At 47.8% G+C, this 21272-nt stretch overlaps 1 protein-coding gene across 1 annotated transcript; it reads right to left on the reverse strand.

The window, feature by feature from the left end:
• Positions 1-405: 405 nt before the first annotated feature.
• LOC135977747 (collagen alpha-2(I) chain-like) lies at positions 406-12652 on the reverse strand. The gene is made up of 4 exons (XM_065579008.1): positions 12609-12652; positions 10247-11345; positions 6359-6461; positions 406-524 (listed from the first exon to the last, which is right to left on the reverse strand). Exons 1-2 carry the CDS (start codon positions 12650-12652, stop codon positions 10394-10396), a joined length of 996 nt encoding a protein of 331 aa, XP_065435080.1. The 3' UTR covers positions 406-524; positions 6359-6461; positions 10247-10393.
• Positions 12653-21272: the final 8620 nt, after the last annotated feature.

The following is a 21272-nucleotide window of genomic DNA, read 5'->3' on the forward strand; positions in this document are numbered from 1 at the left end:
ATTTGGCTAATGCCAGCGACCACCCTGTAATCAGGGTACAGGTTGCATCTCGCTTTTGAAATCTGGGGGATTAGAATCATGTCCATAACATGGGCAGCTTGACCTCCCTGTAACTAGGGTGTGCGTCTCCGAGGCCCTCTGGGTCTCTTGGCCTCGTGCTGTCTTCACAGCCTGCTGCCAACGACCGCCCTGTAATCAGGGATCTGGTCTTTGCCCTCTAGTCTCTTGGCACTTGGCCAAATGCAGCCACTGCCCTGAATGAGCGCCCTGTAAACAGGGTACAGGTCTCATCTGCTACTATTTATGGCACCCCCATGACACTGTGTCCAGAGTTCCGGCTCTTCAAACAGCGCTTCCAACTTGCCTGGAATTCTGCAATCAAGTCTCCTGCTTTCTACTCACTTTTTGGACTCTTGGAGATCTGACATGCTACTGGTGGTAAGATCCGAAAGGGAGTGTCCGGGGCGGTTTTGGACCGTTGTCGAAAGCGGTTCTCATTTACACACGCCTTTTGCTCCCTCTCTCTGATTCAGGCATCATGAAGCAGAAGTGGAAAAGAAGGAAGTGTCAGTACCATGGCATAACTGTGAATCTGAAATGCATGGACCTTAAACACTCAAGTTGTATAGAATTATAACTTCCTATTATTAAGAAATCATCATTTCCTACTGGAAGTGCAAAGATGTGACTTAAGGGAAGGTATACATTTGAATCCTCCACTCCCCTCCAATTCTCCCCCCAAAACTCTTCCAATAAAGTTAAGGTTCAGAAAATTAACATTTACTCCAGGTAACGCCTAACTTGTGTATTTCTCACACATTTCTAAAAGGAAGCAAACACAAATAAATGTTTTGGCAACTGGCAGTTACTCTCCGCACTTCACAACTTTCAAACACCTGCTCTACTTAAACGGTCACACCAACCAAAGTGTACCACACATTCAAAATTAACTTTGCACCTATTGTGTCAGAAGTGAGAGTGTTTTTAGTAGTTGTGTCCATTGGTGGAAGTGGCAGTAGTGGTGTTTTAGTAGTGCTTTACGCTTATTGAATTCAAAGGATGATGATGTGGATGTTTTAGGTAGGTATTTTTCTGTTAAGTCTTGGTATTTGGGTAGAGGTGCAGTATTTTGTGATTATGACTGTTTTTCTGGTATTGGTTTAGTGTGAATTGTTGGCAATTCTAGATGTTTTTGTATCCGTACATTAGTAGATGTATTTAGAGGGCAAAGCTGAGGTTGCCTGTTTGGTGCAATTTAATTGGTGTGAAAGTTAATTTCGGGTAGGTGTTTGAAAGCACTGAGGTTTGAATTTTTAGCTCAACAAGGATGCAGGACCCACCTGGCTACCTCAGTTCTTACTGTCATTCCTAATTCCAAAATCTTGGATGAAGATGACCAGGCAGAATAAAGATATCTCCAGAGACTTTCAAGAGGGTAGCATTTCTGCAGCTTTAGGGGATCCCTTAAACCTTATTGAGCATTTCAAAGTGTAATAATTGTGGGAAACTTCTACTTCTGCCAATTCCGTGTTGAACAATGACCTGTATTAAAGGACTTACACTGGGTAGTTAATTCTGTTCTGTATTAAGATGATTTTGCTAAAATCGCCGCTTTCTGATGTGTGAAATGAATTATCTAGCTCTGATTATACCTATTTGATAAAAGTGTGATAACGACCCCATGTTAAATGCATGGATTGAACTTTGATTGTCATATCACATTGCTTTGCTGTAACTCCTTATTTATGAATGTATTTGTTACTATTTATGTAATTCAATTAATAAAATGTATACATTCAAGTATAGTCTCAGTTCTTTCTTTGGCTAAACAAAAAGGAATCTGATAAACTTGTGAAGAATTTTGGTATTGTTACGTTTAATTTAATTAACATCTTTTTACCCTTTAAATGCGGCCGTTGGAAGTAACTACCCTTTAGTCTTGCATCTGAAGAAGTGAGGTTCTTACCCACGAAAGCTTATGCTCCCAGTACTTCTGTTAGTCTCAAAGGTGCCACAGGACCCTCTGCTGCTTTTTACCCTTTAGTGGTGCAAGTTTGATTTTTCTCTTGGATCACACGTTTTGGGCAGACTGCAGTGTGATCTTGAGGATGGAGATCGCACTGCCACTTAGGTGCATAAGGTTGCCCTCCTAAAGCTTCTAAGGTGCACAAGAATAGGCCTTTGTTTGGTTCCTTCACTGTTCCCAGGCTTATAGATTGCTTGAGATCTGCAGGCCCTAAAGCTCACTTCCTGAGCACAATATATGATTGTGGCTATGATAAGATTGGACTAAAACTAGCAAGGTCCCCTGGTTTCTGCACCTTTCCCATTCAGACATTTTTTAAAAAGTAGATTAATGTAATATTTTTATATTCAATTCAATCTCAAGTTTCTCAGAAATTGACTTTTACGGTGCACTAAATTTTCAATATGCTAATACATGTGAGATAGTGTGGTCTAGTGGTTTAGAGCACTGGCCAGGGATTCAGGCGACCTGGTTTCTATTCCTGCCTCTGCTGCTGGGTCACTTGGTGGTCACTTTGCCTCCCTGTCCCAGTGTCCCCCTCCATTTAAAAAAAAAAAGTGGGGGAGGGGAGATGATTGTACTGACCTCATTTGTAAAGTGTTTTGAGATCTACAAGCACTAAACAGAATTTTTACTAAAAATGAGATTCTATAGGGGTGGGAAAGAACTAGAGATTAACTTTGGTAGGGTGCATGAGGATATAATTCACTATGGAGGCATTAATTTTGCTAATGCTGTGAAGAAAACTCTCTTGTGCATAATGAATTGAAACAGCCTCTCTCTCTTTGCATGTGTTAATTCATTTCTCCTATACCAGGTGCTTTTTGTTCCATTGAAATATGCATGGGGATGTGCTTTTTATTTATTACCCTTGCCCTATGATTTATTATTCAAAAGTGGGCAACTTGGAAAGCAAATACTCAATATTAGGTGATTGTTCGCCTGCTGTAGAAAAAGCCCGTGAAGAAGTGTGCAGCAGCTGCAGTTACACTAGGGGAACTCCATGACTTCAATAGATTCAATAGTCGTCTTTTCTCTGTTTACAGGTACTCTGACTTGCCCCTTTCCCCCTTCACTTAAACCCAATTCAGAGGCAGCTGATGAGTCGCAGGTGCAGTGGCTTCTTCCTTCTTAGAGGATGAATGGCACGCTATGAGAGACCTGAAACCTGATGGTATGATGATGAGGGCTTTAATTCAGCAAAGTACCATTCTAGCATACCTCAGCCAGAGTCATCATGCGTACCTGGAAAAAGAAAGGGCTTCCACAGCTAAACAAAAGATCTGTCAGGACTGACTATTCAATAGAATAGATTGCTGCTAGTTAACCTGGTGTAAAGTTGGCTAAACCTCTCAAAGACTGCGTTGGTGCAGGTTGCATTTCCACTGAATAATTACCATACCTTCTGCCTATTTAAAAATTATCTTCCCTGCTGTTTGATTTTTCTATGATGGTCTTATTGTATAAAACTATTGTGTCGTGTTGCTCTCCATTGCTAATTAGCGGAGCTTGTTAGAAAAAAACAATTGCCAGAGTTTGCTCTTTTGTTGAAATTGAAACACACTGCAGGACTGTGTCAATTCTGACAGAATCCACCAGAAACCAAGCATGTTTCCAATGGAACTTTGCTGGCCAGGCAGAATTTCATCAGAAACTTGCTTGGCTTCCTGACAGCTCAGCTGCCGGGCTCCTTGATAGACCATGTGGCACGCTGCTGGGGAACCTGGGTTTCCAGGCTCCCAGCTCCTCAGCTGCCTGCCTGGTGGGCTGATGGGAAGCTGGGAGCCTGAAAGTTGCGGGAGCCCCAGCTGCCAGGCTCGTGACTCCTCGCCAGGTAGGGCTCTTAGGGTCCATGGCTCCAGGACAGCCCACCAGGTGTGCTACCGTGGAGCTAGGTCTTGTAAGGCTCCAAGGATCTCCAGCTTTGGGGCAGCCTACAAGGCTGCTTTAGAGCTCAGTGGAGATCAGCAATGCCATTTCACACAGAATTTCAAAATTTTTGAATATGATTCCAAATCAGAATGAAATCTGATTTTGAAATAGCAAAATCCTCTATAAAATAGAATTACCGTTCTCCCCCCAGCTCTTTCCGACCGTGGTACTAGTGGGGCCTTGTAATGAATGCAACCCTGTTTTACCGCTTCCCCCATCTTTCCCCCTGTTATCTTTCTCCTTTCATCTCCGTGGAAAGAAATATTTCCCTTTCCTATATTCTTCCGGGGTGTGTGTGTGTGTGTGTGTTCACTCTGGGGGGTTTGGAACAGTTGCCCCAGGGGTAAAAGGATCTTTCCCTGCTGCATTCCTGAGCGGCCCTTTTCTTGGTCAGAGGTGCCTGTCTACTGGGATTATTATCGCTAAAGATTCAAACACACATACAAACCCTATATATTCTGTTTCTTCAGGGGGAATAAAGAACAGAATTTCCATGTAACTCTAGAATGCTTTAAAGTTTAAGGTACTGGGTTATGACCTTTGGTCTCTTGTAGATAGAATTGTAAAATTACAAGCTCTTTATTTTTGTGTACTATAAAACACATCCCTATAATTAAATCAAGGTTGAAAGTGCTTTGCCTAGAAGATTAATTTAAACCTCTATGGATAAAAAGAAGAACCTCCAGGACTCAATATACTGATGTGTAGATAGCACCTCAGCACATTTCAGTGTGCGGGTCATTTCCTTTCTGATGCCTGTGCAGGGGATGTCTCTTTACACTAGAAGCTTTTGCTGTATCTTTTGGCTATATTGGCCCAGCTCCTCCAAGGTACATAGCCATTATGGGAGTGAAGGGCCCAAACATCTTTGAGGATGTGGGTCGCTATCTCCTGGTTTCTCTTTCCTGTCAATGGAGTCGGGCTGTGCAAATGGGAAGTCACTGCCTAAGGCTGGGAGTGGCCCAACTCCTCCCTGGGCTGGTGGTGGGCTCTGCCAAAGAGTCTGGGATGGCTCCGCGCTGCTGGGGACGAGGGAAGCCATGGTGGGCTTGGTGCTAAAGCCTGAGCAGCAGGGATGGGGCCAAGCTTGGCACAGTGGGGAAGCAGGGGCAGGCAGGCTCTGTGCACTGCTGAGGGACAGCAGGGGATGGTTTGGTTCCCCCTGCCCCGTAGGAAGAGGCCAGGGCAGGCTCAGTGCGGGGGCTGCCATGGGAAGCCTGACAGGTGAGATCCGCCCCTCGCACCTCTGGAGGCAGCTCTGTGCATCGCTGCCCTGCCGCCATGGCACCAGGACTCCAAAACTTAGTCGCAGACACAAGGGCTGGACGGAGCCCACAGGGGGCTCCACCAGGGGGTGGGGCTCAGACTGGGCGGTAATTGGTTCAAGAGGGAGGGCGTTCGGTGTGAGAGAGAGGCTGAGTCAGCTCAAGACTGAGGCGAGACTTCAGGTTAGAGGACGGCGAGCGCCGACTGTGAGGTGGGCCCGAGAGAACCTCTGAGGTGGCATGATCCGGGGGCGGGGCTTAGGAGCAGAGGGCCACATGCCCAGGCGGGGGCCCTGGTCTTTGAAATTCTGACACTACTCCAGGCCCTCAGGGAAAGGGGGGCTCAATGGGGAGAAGCGGCACTAGGAGCTGCCCACAGCCAGTAGAACCCCGCTACCCCGGGAACATCAGAATGGTTGGGACCAGATGAAGCAAGCACCTCAGAGGCGGGGGGCTCGGTCCAGGCTTCCACATGGCGGCATGAGAGGGACTGCGGCTGAGGCTAAAAGCGGTGCAGGCACCGTGAGGAGGGCGGATGGGAAGCAGCGACAGGCACTGCCTGAGAAAGAGGAGCGGGTGGCCGGTTGTGAGTTGGCAGGAGGGGCAAAGCAGAGGCTGGAGCGCCGCGATGAGATATGTATGTAAGAAGGGTAATCCAGATAAGGTGGTCTGGACCAAGCAGTGGCAGAGGGGTCTCTGTGCTCTGAAAGAGGCTCTGGTCAAGGGCTCGGTGCTGGTAAAGCAGGACTTTGACAAGCTCTTTCTGGTGTTCACTGACGCTTCAGAAGAGGGCTGGGGGTGGTGCCAATGCAGATTGACGGAAAGGGGGAGAGACATCCCATCGGGTATGTGAGCAGAAAGCTGCTGCCCCAGAAGCAGAACTCTCCAGCCATAGAAAAGGAATGCCTGGCCAGGGCGGCTGGGCCTTAAAAAGCTGCAGCCATATCGCTTTGGGCGGCTTTCCGCCAGGCCAGAGGGGGGCGCCCGCCGATGGCCGCCAGGCCAGAGGGGGGCGCCCGCCGATGGCCGGTTTCCGAAAGATGGTGCTCAGCTAGTGAGGGTCTAATTCTGCCCGAAGAAACATAACATTTTCATGCTGTGACGTTCTGTACCTCCACCACTCTGGCCGACTTACCAGACCCCCCAGATAGCCATGGCTGCAATGTTTCCCATTCTCCGGTTACTTTCTGTGGGTGTTGGAGATGTGTATTCCCCACCAGGGTGAAGTTCAGGGGAAGCTGTTGAGGAGAGAGGGAAATAAGTAGTGTGAATACTAGGACAGGCTAAGGTGACAAAATAAACACAGGGTAATGGGAGGGGAGCCAAATCACCTTTTTCAGGAAACCTGTACAGTAACAGCTACTCAACCCCCCCCCACTCTGCCCACGGCCCCACCCGCCCCCATCCCCTAAGCTCCCACCCCCGCCCCGCCTCTTGCCGCCCCCGCTGCTCCCCAGGTCCTGCCCTCACCCCTTCCCCAACCCCCGCCCTGCCTTTTCCCACCCCACCCCCTCCTCACCTCGTCTGACCCCCTTCTGTCCCCTCCTCCAAGTGTGCCTCATCCCTGCTCCTCTTTCTGCCTCCCAGCGCCTCCTGCACGCCGTGGAACAGCTGATTGTGGCGGGTGGGAGGCACTGGGAGGGAGGGAGGGAGCTGGCTGCCGGTGGGTGCTAAGCACCCACTAATTTTTTTCAGTTGGCGCTCCAGCCCTGGAGCCCCCAAGGGGTTGGCACCTATGGTAACAGCAATTCAGGGGTCTGGAACAATTTTTATAGTGGGGATGCTGAAAGCCATTGAACAACACTGTAAACCCCATGTATGATGGAAACCGTGCATTCGCTTGCTAATATCACTTCATGCTGGGCACCCCAGTGCCCCTAGTTCCAGCTCCCCTGCAGCATATATGCAAACGGCTAGTCTCTTGCTTGAGGAAAGTTAGTTACAAATTGCTCAGAGCCTGCTGCAGAGGATTCGTGCAGGGATAGAGCCATCTGCACGGGACTCTTACTTGTGCCACATGGAAGTGAGATGAGGTGCCTGGAGTAAGATGCTTTTGCACATACTTCTCTTGGGTTGTTCTTCGTACAGTTATGATCCACGTGGGGGGCCTTTAGCGAGCATGCACACATTGGGCTGGGACAGTGCTAGTACAGCTCTAGTGGGCGTAGCTTGCAATATCAGTGGCACAAAAATTACGTTGTGTGGAAACACCTTGTGTTCTGTACAGAAACCAGAGCCTCATCTCTTTCTAGGATGAAAGCTGGAGACAAACCTGTCACTATTTCCTCCTGCCTACCAATGGTAGGATAAAGGCGAGCTTAAGTGGGGATCTAGTAGTAGCGTATTCCTCCCTTTTTATTCCCCTAAGGTTGGCTTTCCCACAGGAAGGCCTAAAATCCTAGATGATAGAAATCGCCCAATGGCTTCTTAAGGAAATGAATTTATTTGTTATATGTAGCCCAGCTTAAAAACAGTGTGATGGAATGATTGGCGGGAGGTTCCCCTCTGCACCATAGGGGTAATGATTTAGTTAGACTTTGAAGAAGAACGTGTATGGCTCCCACATGCTCTGTTACTGCCATGTACCACCAGAGAGGGGGATACATCTTGGAGGTTGTGAACCAATCTGTTTATAATCCTTGACTTGTTTATACAGTCTATTGTTTTTGGTTGTTGTTTTTTGCTCTCATTTTAATGTAATTGTGTTTTGTCAATATAACCTGTAGGTTTCCACTCCACCAAGGAATGAAAGAAGGCAGAGAGACTTGAGCAGGAAAGAACTCCTACTACCGATAGGCACAGCTACTGAAAAAAACCTGCACCATAAGAAAGGATAGGCATTTGTTGTAAGAGTTAACTCCTTGTACGTGCCTCTAAACCAGCAGGTCCCAAGTTGAGGTTTATGTATCGGTGGTGGCACATGGAGGACCTGATGGTGGTCTTCAGTGAGCAGGCAGATCTCACGTTCCTAGTACTGAAATTACTGTCAATATGTTCCTAGTACTACTTTTCTTTGGAAGCATTTGCTGTACCTGCCACGAAGGCGTTACCTGATCTCGAAGAGGTGAGGAAATGGTCCATAGAACAATTTTTGTAAGATTAGGCCCACATCAGAACTGTTTTAGAACCCCAGAGGAAAGACAAGCAAAGGCTTCTGCAGTGGCGCCATCTGTTGACTTTGAATGTACAGAGGCTCCTATTAGCAACTCCGTATTTTCGGTTGCATTATGAAAGGGATTGCCAGTGGGGAATATGTTCCTGTTTTTTCTCTAAAGGGAGATTGACAATCATTGTGAGAACTCACACCCAATTTGTTTTTATACTATTGGAACATTTAACGTAGTGGCTGTTTGACTTCTTTTAAAAACTTTTAAATAAGAAATCTCCAGTTTTAGTGTCTGGCTTAAATTTGTCCTAGGCAGTGCTAGCAACTCTTCAGAATACTGTCTACGTACCCAGATTTGGTAGAGAGGTAGATCCTCACTAGGTCTGGTCTAAGGGCTAGTTTTGTTTTGTTTTTCAAATCGTTTTAAATTATTGGGTTTAGGGTAACTTTTAGTCATTATTCACATTACAACTGCAATTTTGACGCACTGTGCTCATAAAACTGGCTGTTGGTGGAACATGCAGTCCATGAGCACACAAGCTTGATTTTAGGCCGGTAGGGGGAGGGCAAAAGGGGTAGCCCCCATAGGCGCAGACTCTAGTGGCGCTGGTGGGTGCTCAAGCCCCCTCTACCCCCAGCCCTGGCCCGACTCCACCCCTGCTCCGCCTCTCCTATCCCCATTCCAGTAGTAACTGATTGATGTATTCCACCAAATGGGGAGCTGCATTTTAGAGGTGACAAAGAGAAACTTTGATAATCCTAATACAAAATGGCCTCTTCCTGCTCTCATTATTCACATGTAATTTTGTTTGTGGTGTATGCCCAAGAATGAATTGGATCTGGGTGCACACAAAGGTAATGGGATCAGGCGGTGGGGGCACAAAGCTGATAAGAGTGCATGCGAGCACAAACTTAATAGTGGGGGCAGTGCTAGTAAGTGTATTGTGCGTAGGTGTTGGATACATACAAACCTGATTTGATTTGGGTGGGGGGAGAGGGTATGTGAATGCACATAAACCTGATGGATGGGGTATGGACAGGCTAATTACAAACTAACAATTGATATGTATTAAGGGATGCATGCACTCTTGCTTAGTGGGGGAAAGGGCACCAATCTAGCCTCTTCCAATACAACCGTCTACTACACCAAACATCCAAATGGCCAAGGTTTTCTGGGGAAAAATAACCTGGTAAAAAGTAGAATAGGAAAAGGTGGCAGAGTTCAGGTGTGGCGTGGGGTCTGTTTGAATGGAAAGGCTAATTATCATTCAGTAACTATGATTTTTAATATGGAATTATTGTGAACTGGGACACTGATTCATCAATGTATTTAAGCATGTTCCTGATTGGAGCACTAACAGCAGTGGGATGGCTCACATACTTTAAGTTAGTCACGTGCATAAGTACTCTCTGGAATTGGGGTTTTAAGGCTGAACAATTACAGGGCTTTTCTCTTCTCCTTTTTTCTTTTTGGTTCAATAGGTATTTAATTCAACTCATTATTGCTATAGGTTGCCATTTTATATAAAATAATTATTTATTCATCAGAAACAAATGCCTACAGTAATTACATAAATAGGAACAATAAATAAATGACTGACCTAAAGATCCTGTTACAAATGGCGTAAAATGATCTGAAACGATTGTCACAGTGCACAGATAGAATAAATAGTAACAGCTTTTAAAATTCCACCGCATCTCATTTTAAATCCTGTATAAAATATTACTTGATTTTGATGAGTACTTCTAAAAATGTTGGTATTTAAATTTCTAAACTTCTTTGTGAGTTTGTCCTAGATTTGAAAACCCCATCATTCCACATGGATTCTCCTGCTAGCACTGAGGCTGAAGTGCTTGTCTCTTATGAAAGAAATTGGTCTCTCTTCACTTTCAGCCTGGGAAACTATAGGTCCTTACCATGGGCGTGCGCACGGGGTGGGCCCGGGCACACACCCTAATGCCCATGGGCCGGATCCGGATCTGGCCCCTCGGGGCTTTGCATCCGGCCCGCGGGATTTGCCCCCCGTGGTGCCGCAGGCCCCGCGCTGCTTTCCGAAGCAGCCATCAGGGCAGCATGTCTCTGGGGGTAAGGGGTTGCTCTAGGCACCGCCTCCCGAAGCTCCCATTGGCCGGGAACGGGGAACTGCGGCCAATGGGAGCTTCAGGGGAGGTACCTGGAGGCGTGGCAAGGGCAGCGTGCAGAGCCCTGTGCTGCCCCGCCCCTCCCCTCCCCTCCCCCGGGAGCGGCCCGGCATGGGGCCCTGGCAGGCAGGGAGCGCGCCGCTGCGGGTAAGCCCGAACCTCTCCTGCACCCCCTCTCCCTGCCCTGAGCCCCCGGCCTGCACCCCGTTGAGCCGGGCTCCCCCTCCCCAGGGCTGGGCTGGCTGCTTTAACAGCCCCATGTGCTCCCTGGCAGCCTCCCACCCGGCAGCACCAACACAGCCGCTTAAGGTGGCCCGCGGGGGTGCTGCCCCAGCTCCCCGCCCCAAGGCAGCTGCCCCCCTCCAGCGCCCAGGGTCCCAAACCCGCCTGCGGCTCCCCGCGCTGGCCAGGGGCCCGGGCACCACCCGGGGGGTCAGGCCGCCCCTGAGCCCAGCCCACCTTAAGTGGGGCCTGGGAGCCAGCAGGCCCGGGGCAGGGGGCGAGCCCGGCCCACAGGCCCCCTCCCGCAGCCCGGCTGCGAGCTCCGCTCCCCGGCGCTGTTCGGGGACTCCGGCCCGGCACCCTCGGGCTTGAGTCCAGCCCTGGGAGCAGCCCGGCGCCCTGCGATCCACCCTGGCTGCCTCTGCCCGGCCTGGCCCCAAGCGCCCAGCCCGGCCCCCTCTGCCCGGCCCTCGAGCCTGCCTGCCAGGGCGGGGGAGCCCAGATCCCCAGCCCCGGGCCTGCCTGCAAACAGCCTACCCTCCTGCACCCCAACTCCCTCTCCTGAGCCCCCTGCCTGCACCTCTCACCCCAACTCCCTGCCCTGAACCCCCTGCCTGCACCCTGTACCCCTCCTGCATCCCAACTCCCTGTCCTGAGCCCCCTGCCTGCACCTCTCACCCAACCCCCCTGCCCTGAGCTCCCAACCCCTTGTCCTGAGCCCCCTGCCTGCACCTCTCACCCCAACCCCCTGCCCTGAGCTCCCAACCCCCTGCCCTGAGCCCCCTGCCTGCACCTCTCACCCCAACCCCCTGCCCTGAACCCCCTGCCTGCACCCTGTACCCCTCCTGCATCCCAACTCCCTGCCCTGAGCCCCCTGCCTGCATCTCTCTCCCCAACCCCCTGTCCTGAGCCCCCTTCCTGCACCTTGCCCCCCAACCCCTGCCCCACAACTCCCTGCCCTGAGCCCCCGGCCTGCACCTTGCCCCGCAACCCCCTGCCCTGAGCCCCCTCCTGCCCCCAACCCGCTGCCCTGAACCCCCTGCCTGCACCCTGTACCCCTCCTGCATCCCAACTCCCTGCCCTGAGTCCCCTGACTGCACCTCTCACCCCAACCCCCTGCCCTGAGCTCCCAACCCCCTGTCCAGAGCCCCCTTCCTGCACCTTGCCCCCCAACCCCTGCCCCACAACTCCCTGCCCTGAGCCCCCTGCCTGCACCTTGCCCCGCAACCCCCTGCCCTGAGCCCCCTCCTGCCCCCAACCCCCTGCCGTGAGCCCCCTGCCTGCACCCTGTACCCCTCCTGCACCCCAACTCCCTGTCCTGAGCCCCCTGCCGCACCTCTCCTGCATCCCAACTCCCTGTCCTAAGCCCCCTGCCACACCCTGGCCCCCAATCCCTTGCCCTGAGCCCCCTCCTGCACTCCGCACCCCTCCTGTACCCCAAGCCCCTTCCCTGAGCCCCCTCATACATCCCACACCCTCCTCTGTCCCAATCCCTTGCCCTGAGCCCCTTCCTGCACACTGCACCCCTCCTGAACCCCTGCCCTGAGCCCCCTGCCGCACTCCGCCCCCTCTTGCACCTCAACCCCCTTCCCTGAGCCCCCTCATACATCCCACACCCTCCTCTGTCCCAATCCCTTGCCCTGAGCCCCTTCCTGCACACTGCACCCCTCCTGAACCCCTGCCCTGAGCCCCCTGCCGCACTCCGCCCCCTCTTGCACCTCAACCCCCTTCCCTGAGCCCCCTCATACATCCCACACCCCCTCCTCTGCCCCCCAATCCCTTGCCCTGAGCCCCTTCCCGCACACAGCACCCCCTCCCACACCCAGCCGTTTATGATGTTCGCCTTTCAAAAAAAAAAAAAATTCCCTGGGTGCACACCCTAATGCAATGTGCTGCGCACGCCTATGGTCCTTACCTCCTGGTCAGAGAGTCCCATTTTCCATCACTGCAACCAAACATGTCTCCGCATGCCCAACTTGCTGATGAGTCTGTGTTGGAATATCTGAATGGAACTCTCACCTCAGGTCGTTTCAGAGAGATTTTTGCAAAAGCAGCAGGAAGATTTCCCAGATTGCCACCTTGCCGTTCCCCTTCAGAGACACTCGAGGCTTGAAAACCCCTTGGGGCCACCTGAAATCTCTCCCTTCGTTCTGACATTAGAGGAAAATTATGCACATCTTTTTTCTTGCAAAGTTTTTTCCAGTTCATATTTGTTATGCTGTTATACTGTGCTTAAGCTGCCTGTTACAATTCAGACATGAGATTTTGATCAGAGAAGAGTTGAACCACAGAAATATATAGCAAACACATTATGTCAACAATGTTTAAGGTTTAACCCTTTCTTAATTTTCTTGTAACTTTTTTGCATCGATATCCTTCATTTTGCAATTTAAACTTTGAGTAAATCAACAGAGTATTATCACATAAATTGTAATATGGACAGTTGGAATTTCATTATGGAGTGAAAAGAACAGGAGTACTTGTGGCACCTTAGAGACTAAGAATGCTCTAATAAATTTGTTAGTCTCTAAGGTGCCACAAGTACTCCTGTTCTTTTTGCAGATACAGACTAACACGGCTGCTACTCTGAAACCTGCCATTGTGGAGTGAGTGTATTGCATAATACAAGGTCAAGCATTTTGGAGCCTTAGAAATCACTGTGGGAAAAATCAGTAGAGAGGAGGGAATCCACTGCACGATACAATTTCCTCCAACTGTTTTAAGCTCTGTAGTCACTGCATCCTCAGCTGGAATGAAATGAGAGTTGGTTGAAACACAAAGGGAAAAATAAATGTTTCCCTTTATTAACGGCAATACATGAAATGAAAATATCTTTCTACACCTCATCATCTTACAAGTCTTATGCTCAGTTCACATATTTTATAAATGTCTCTAGGAAACTTCTCAAGCTCCGCTATATGATGAGGACAGAGTGAATGTATCGCATAACACATCAAGCGTTCTGGAGTGTTAGAAGTCACCGTGGGAAGAATCAGCAGAGAGGAGGGATTCCACTGCATCCTTCTGTTTTAACCTCAGTAGTTGCAGCAGCCGGAGCTGAAATGAAATAGGGAATGGTTGAAATACAAAGGGAAAAAATATAATTTTCATTGAATTGATCTCAATAAATTAAATGAAAATATCTCTTCCACACATAAGCTCGCAAGTCATTTAGTATGTTCATATTTTTTTTTAAAGTCTCTAGGAAGCTTCTCAAACCTTGAAATACTAGAAATAGTTCTCATGAGGACAGATGAATGAATAGCAACCCTGATCATAATAGAAACACACTACATATGTAGAAGTCAGAGTACTTTAGGGGTGGAGGGGAAGTACACCTCTACCCCGATATAAGGCGACCCGTTATAACAGGAATTCGGATATAACACGGTAAAGCAGCGCTCTGGGGGGCGGGGCTGCGCGCTCCGGCGGATCGGCGCATCAGCGTGTCTGGCTTCGACACGCTGCTCTGAGCGGTGTGTTAAAGGTGCTGGGCCGGGGCCGAGGGGTTGGATAAGGGGCAGAGGGTCAGGGGACAGGGAGTGGGGGGTTTGGATGGTTCAGAGGCTCTGGGGGGCGGGGCAGTCGGGGGATGGGGAATGGGGGCGTTGGATAGGCCGTGGGAGTCCTAGGGGTGATTAGGGACAGGGGGGTCTCTGGAGGAAAGGTTTAGGCCCCTCAAAAATATTGGCAAATCTCAACTTTAACCATTTCCTCCAATTTAGACGGCACATTTAAAATGTAGACAGCACAAACCGTCGGTCTCTTCCTTCTGTGAAACTATAGGAGAGAGTGTGCTCTGAGAAAATGAAACCTTAACTAATTGTTATTTCCCGATCTTAATATTCCTACCGGAGCTGAGGAATAGATGTAGTTGAAAGGTGTGAATATCATGTCCTGTTGATCACTCCAAGTAGCTGACAGTAGTGAAAAATTGAGAATAAATCATAAAACAGGATGAGCAATTAGGATAATAAAACATGCTAGAGAGGTACCCACATGGATGACTATGATTTCCAATGTGGTCAGAAGGAGGTTATGCAGAGAAGTCACATTAGGTATTTTTTTACCAAGTGTGTCCCTGGGATGAAAGAATTCAAATATTTTTTTAAAAATTGAAATTCAGTGTTCACCACTTTTGCTGGTTCCTTCTCTTTTAACATTTGCCTTCCCCTTTGCTTGGGCAGGGGAATTCTTCTGGTTTGTTTAATTCTCTTCCCTTCCTGTGGTCACGTTTCATTTTCTGGATCTCAAGCCCTAGCGCAGACTGTTGTGCTGGAGTTTCCATCATTGCAGAGAAATGTGTTTTAATTCAACAAGAAAAGAAAAATCACACGAAGAAACCATGAAAACATTTTTCTGCACATTAATTTGGTTAGAGTCTCCCAAGTTTTCCTGCACTTTTATAAGAAATTTGAGATTTTTGCTTCAAATTTTTGAAAGACACACTGCAAAGCAGAGAAAACAGACTTAGCAGAGCCCCCAGACTGTCCTGGGCTATGCTCCCCATTCTCCCATGATTTTCCAGCGGTGTTGGGCATCTGTATTCCACACCAGGGTGAAATCCCAGGGGAAGATGTTGCGGGGTACTGAAAGCAAATGAACAAAACTGCAAACCCAGTATACGATGAGACCATGTTTCGGTGGCTCTTATTACTTAAAGCTTCACACCCCCAGCACCCATTGTTCCAGCCTGGGGCAGCCCTGGCAGGGTGGCTGTAATGGAACCACGCTGATCGGGACCAGAAGGCAGGTCTCACAAAGCCCTAGAAGTGATGCGGACACTCAGGCGCTTTGTGTGGAAAGATTTTGTGTTCCGTGCAGAAGTCATCGGGTCATCTATTTCTATGATGAAAGCCTGCTAGTGGGATGATAAAGGTGAGCTTAAGTGGGGATGTATTGGTGGTGTTTTCCTCCCCTTTTATCTACCTGTGGCTGGCTTTCCCACAGGAAGACCTAAAGTCATAGATGATGGATAACCTCAAATGGCTCTTAAGTAGATGAAAAGATTCTTCCACATAGCACAGCTTAAAAACAGTGTGATGGAATGATTGTCAGGAGGTTCTCCTCTGCACTATAGGCGTAATGAAGACGTTAGACTTTGAGGAAGAGTTTGTATGGCTCCCAGGTGCAATAGGACCAGGTCAAGGCCCCTCTCCAGCCACTCCCCATAATTGAGGTTCCATTTCAGCATGTAGGTGTAGATAGTCTGGGTCGTTTCCCTAAGAAGACACCCAGAGGAAAGCTGTACAAACCGACTTGCTTGGCTGCAAGGCCAGAGGCGGTATCGACGGTGGCCGCAAGTTTCATAAAGATGTGTTCAGCTATTGAGGGTCTAATCCTCCCAGAAGAAATGTAACATTTTCATGGTGTGATGTTCTGTACCTCCACCACTCAGGCAGTGCAGCTCCCCCGTCCCACTCTTAGAGCCATAACTGAGTCCCACATGTATATATTTGTTATAACATTGCATTGGCCAGGGAGCATCACTTTATATTGCACATGCTACATTGTACGTGTACATTATACATACAATCATATTTCCTTTTGTAAAGATGTAACCACCTTATGTAAAATTGAGCAAAATGCTTAAAACAGTTCAAGCGCATTATGAGAGGAAAATATACACACTGAAAATGTGTTGCGGTTACTCAAGTATTTCCCAGGCCTATCTCCTTCAGTCCTGCATCTCAGGATAGAAGATACTGTAGACCGGCTATAAGCTGTACAAAGGGAGACTGTCTCTACAATGTAAAAAGGTGAAGTGGTCTAAGACATACTTGCTTTTCTTGGGCAAGACCTCATGAAATCAGATTACCCATCCTTCCGTTTTGCTCAGTTTTGCTGTGGAAAAGAATGAAAGCCGGCACCTCCTAGAGTAGGAAACCTCCCAAACATTTTTTTGCCAAACATTTTAGAAACTAGTCAACCACTATATTAAGTCACACATGCTGCCCTATCCTCTGTTTATATACCAGACCAGAATACAAGCAGAATAGCGGTACTGTGCTGAGAGCAGGGTGTGTGCTGGGAAGTCTCTATGCCCTTGAACTCTTGTCGTGCCTTTCTTTGCAACAGAATGGAGGGCTGCGGGTGTAGCCACTAGACGGCTCTGTGCTGTAGTAGGTGACAACCAATGGATGAGGTGTATAGGAACCCCATTTGTCTCTACCACTAGAGCACCACTGCAGCTATTCCTTGGCAACCCAGCAGGCTGAGGGGCAAAACAGTCCACCCAAAGCCAGATTGTTGAGCTTTGATGAGAGGTGGCCCCATTTGGTCCCATGTGTTCTGTGTTTCTCGCCTCATTTTCTTGCTAAGCGAGAGACGGATTTTTCCTGTGGTGGTTTCTTTTCACAATTTTTAGTGTCTTTTTTCTTCGCGTTCATCCCTGTATATTTATACAAGGCACCCAGTTTACTGTTCCACCATTTCTGTTTTGGGGAGGATGTTTTCTCCATTCTACTAGACACTGTTCTCTTTATTGTCCTGACACCAATATAAAAACTGTTTCACCAAGCTAGAGGTTTTATAAAATGCCAAACGCTGTTGGGCTGTCCAGTCTAGAAATACCTTTTAGAAAATAACAGATCTTCCCACTAGGTCTAAATAATTATCTTCTATATTTCCCTTACTCCTACTGTTCATCTAACAATTATGGCACCGTAACAAATGTCATGGCCTATTTCCCACATCATTTCTCCTCCTTTTCCTCTCTCTCTCGGTCTCTGTCAAGCTTGCCTGTACTTTTCCTTTTATGGATAGCTTCATCTCCCTGTTAGACCAAAACTGTGTTAGATAACCAGTAAGGGCCATCAACTAAACCCCTTTAATCCTAATTTCTCTTGAGGGGCTTTCCAACCTCGGGGAACTTTTTGGCTAAAAGAAAAGCTCATCTCGGCCTATATTCGTCTGAACTTCTGACAACGTGGCAACCCTTCCGCACAACTCCTTTCACAAAAGACCAATTTCATATTTAGTGGGGTGATTGTTTTCGGTTACTTGACTGTGGGTTCACGCTGGTGATGGTCAAATGCGCAGATAATTGCAGCATCAATGCAACTGACATTTGGAAAATAATCAAATGTTAAACTAGCTTTTATGTTGACATTTTCTGACTTTCAAAAACATAGACTAAATATGCAAGTCAGAATGCATCAGTTCTCCCCAGGTATAAATCTGTGTGGTATAAATCTGCTCCTTGAACATCTGTCTGATACTTCTTTGTATAATGTATGAGGAAATGCAAGTGCACTGATATGACACACAGGATCACAACTAGGGTGACCAGACGGCAAATGTGAAAAATCGGGACAGGGAGTGGGGGGGTAATAGGAACCTATATAAGAAAAAGACCCCAAATTCGGGACTGTCCCTATAAAATCGGGACAGCTGGTCACCCTAATCACAACACAGACTGACGTACAAGCAGAAGGACATAAATAGACAAGACCGAGGTGCTATAGTTGTTACCTAAACACAAAATCTTACACAAGGTGAAGAACCGCCAAGCTATGGGAAAGGTGATTCCACGTCTCAGGAAGGATGTTTTTCATGCTCATACTCACAGAGTAAAACATACTCTTCGGTCTAGATTTGTTTTCATTTCAGGTCAAGGAAAAACATCAAAGAAAGGGCTTAACCCTAAGAGACACTAACCACTTCCTGCAAGGTCCTGATCACCCTGAACTCCCACTGAACTAGTGGGTGCTGAGCACTTCTCAGAATTGGGCCCAAAGACTGAACAAAGAGAAATTTTCCATGACCGAGAAAACAGAGTGACTGTAACATGCTGCATCTTAAGGACAAGATGGCAGCTGCATTAGGCAGGGAGAAAAATCTACTTTTAAAAGTGTAATCTTTAGAAAACAGCCTTTAATTGATATTGCTACGTGTAGAAAGACTAGTTAGACATAATAGGCAAGATTCTGTCACCCCTACTCACACTGAGTAATACCTCACTCTACTAACTACTGATTTCAATGGGGCTTGCTTGTGGGGTATTGTACTAGTCAACATAAGGGGGAGAGAATCTGGCCCAACATGAGACCAATGGGCAGATCCTCAGCTCATGGAATGCAGCATGGCACCATTGGCTGGCCCAATAGCATGAAAAGAAAACAGATAACCCAGAGTAGAAGTCAGTTACAGTGATTGGTGTAAGAGGATCAGAGCCAAAGCCTGACAATAATTTTTTTATATATATATGGAAAGAGAGAGATCAACTCTCAGAGCTCATCCAGAGCTCTGAGATAATAATAGAGAGCCTCTGACTAAGCCAGCCCTGATTACAGAATGGGCCCCACCTGAGAGAAATTAGGTGATCCCAGGTTTAACTACTGAGTGGGCCCAGCTGAGGAAGGGCTGGAGGAAAGAGAATGCAGAGAGTCAAAAGGTGCCTGCAGGGGCTTGAGTGAGCACCCAGGGGACAGATTGGGAGACCGAGAAGGGAAGGAAAGAGGTGAGGAAGGAAATGGTGCATGGAAAACTGCACTATGGGTAGAGGATTTGACTTGGTTGTGCAGTCCAGGGCCCTGGGCTGTAACCCAGAATTGAGACTGAGGTTGGGACTGGATTCCCCTACCAGCCCTCAGCAAGTGGTGTACAAGGGTAGCTGAGCCCAGTAAGGGGGCTGCAGTCTGAATGTGACCTTGCTGAAGAAGAGCTGTGGAGAGGCTGGAAGCTTTTGATTTCTATGAAGAGAGTTTAGAACTTTAGTCTGTTCCTTCCAGGGTCAGCCATCCACACTAAAGACTGTGCCCTGGCTGGAGGGGTGAGTTATCTAAAAGAAACCACCACAGCCCCAGAGTGACTGTTGACAAGGGCTGCTACCCCACAAGGATACCGTGATGCCATGCCTGGCCATGAGGCAGTGCAGGGTGGTGAGTAAACCCTGTTACAATGCTTTTTCTTAAATTCCTTTAATTGCAGCGTGTCTGAAACAACTACACTTTTGTAGTTTTCCTTGTCTGCTCTCTCTTTTCCTACCCCTCACGGCAAGCACTGTATCTCAGCCCTAGTCTACATCCAGCTGATGACAGCACCTTTGGTGAACAGTAAATGACTGACTGACTGACTGACCTTGGCCACTTCTATATTGCGTGAGTACATGTGCTGCTAGACCCCTCTCTGCAGAAGGGATTCTTTCAACAGCAAGTTAACATGAAGTGATTTACTTTGTCCATATTGGATACACGGTTCAGGGGGTGGGGGAACAACTCCAGGTTGCACGTGCTTTTGAAATGTTTACTTCCCTATTCCGTAGGTCCTTTGGAAGAAATGTCATACAAAATGAACTCAAAGATTGCCTACTTGGAACTTCTTCTTTTTTGGATGGGATAAGTATTGCTGGTAAGTCATATAAATAATTGTGCTGCTAACCTTTGAATTTACTTAGCTCCTGGCCTAGCCCAAATTTGGTTGTAGGTTGTCTTTGTTTGTTTTAATTCTACATAAATTGTGCTGCCTTGGAACAATAAATAAACTCCACACTAGAAAAGGCCCATTCTGTGCATTAAGGGCTGGCTTCCTCTCTCCTTTACTTTCATTCCATGAGTCATCCCCTGAATCCAGTGAGAAACTTTACTACTAAGACAGCGGACGTATGTGCTGTAGCAGAATTGATCCCTTGTTGCCACATTTTCAAGAGCTCGGTTCCCATTTGGGCGCTTTAGTGAAGCGGCCAGACTTTCAAAAGTGCTCCATACCTGCCAGCTCCCACCATTCTACCTTTTGAAAATCTGATGCTAAATGTTTGTCAGTGCCCTAATTATGTTCTTCAAAGGCAGAAGGAATGTGGGGTCTTTTGTGGTAGAGTAGTTCTGAGCCATTGTAGCTCAGAATAATAGAACAGACTTGATGCTGCAATTCAGCGAATGCAAATGATTGTAGTCCCTTGCTGAACTACATTTCCCAGGATTATTTCAACCTAAGATCAGAACTCTTCCTCTTCCCAGGTATAAATGCCAATGGAAAGTCTTGATAAAGGGTCTTAAACAGCATAGTGTAGAGACCATCCAACCAGGTATGCATGTATGTCTAAATGCCTCAGTTTCCTTAGCCCCGATTTAACTACTCTTGCCAAAAACTGTGGCATTTAAATTTTCCTGTAATTATATGCTTTCTTAAATACTCCTTTTTCACCAGCTCACTAACTGTCTGAGGTCATAACCTGCATGGTTCAGAATTGCTTGTGTGTTTGTCACTCTCAAGATGCTGGACTGCAAAAAGTAGGGGGGTTGGGGTGAAGCAGAACATATTCATGCAGACATCAGTTCATTTGTATGTATACATACATACATACATGTGCCTATTCCATACGTGCAAAGAGACCTGAGATCCCCTGACTCATTTGTTCACTGGCATAGCAAGCCGTGATTCCCCAAACAAGAAAATAAACCTACATAAAGGATCACATCCCCCTCCCCCTCCCTCCCCCCCAGTGTAATTCACAAAATAGAAGCACTAGGTAATAGTGCAGCTGGTGCCATGGCCAAGTGCTGCTGGGTATGTATCTACACTAGCCAACAGTAAAACAGCCATCGCTCTAGTACTTTATATAGGTGGCTAACACCATTCT

This window comes from Chrysemys picta, unplaced genomic scaffold, assembly GCF_011386835.1.
Source record: "Chrysemys picta bellii isolate R12L10 unplaced genomic scaffold, ASM1138683v2 scaf22, whole genome shotgun sequence".
Lineage (NCBI taxonomy): Eukaryota > Metazoa > Chordata > Testudines > Emydidae > Chrysemys > Chrysemys picta.

Excerpts from the sequence above, each read along its gene's own strand:
- LOC135977747 (XM_065579008.1), bottom strand. The coding sequence starts at position 12,652 with ATGTTTGGTTGCAGTGATGGAAAATGGGACTCTCTGACCAGGAG. Across the intron at positions 11,346-12,608 it reads TGGGACTCTCTGACCAGGAG|GACAGGGAGTTGGGATGCAG; the intron begins GTAAGGACCATA and ends CAGGGGGCTCAG.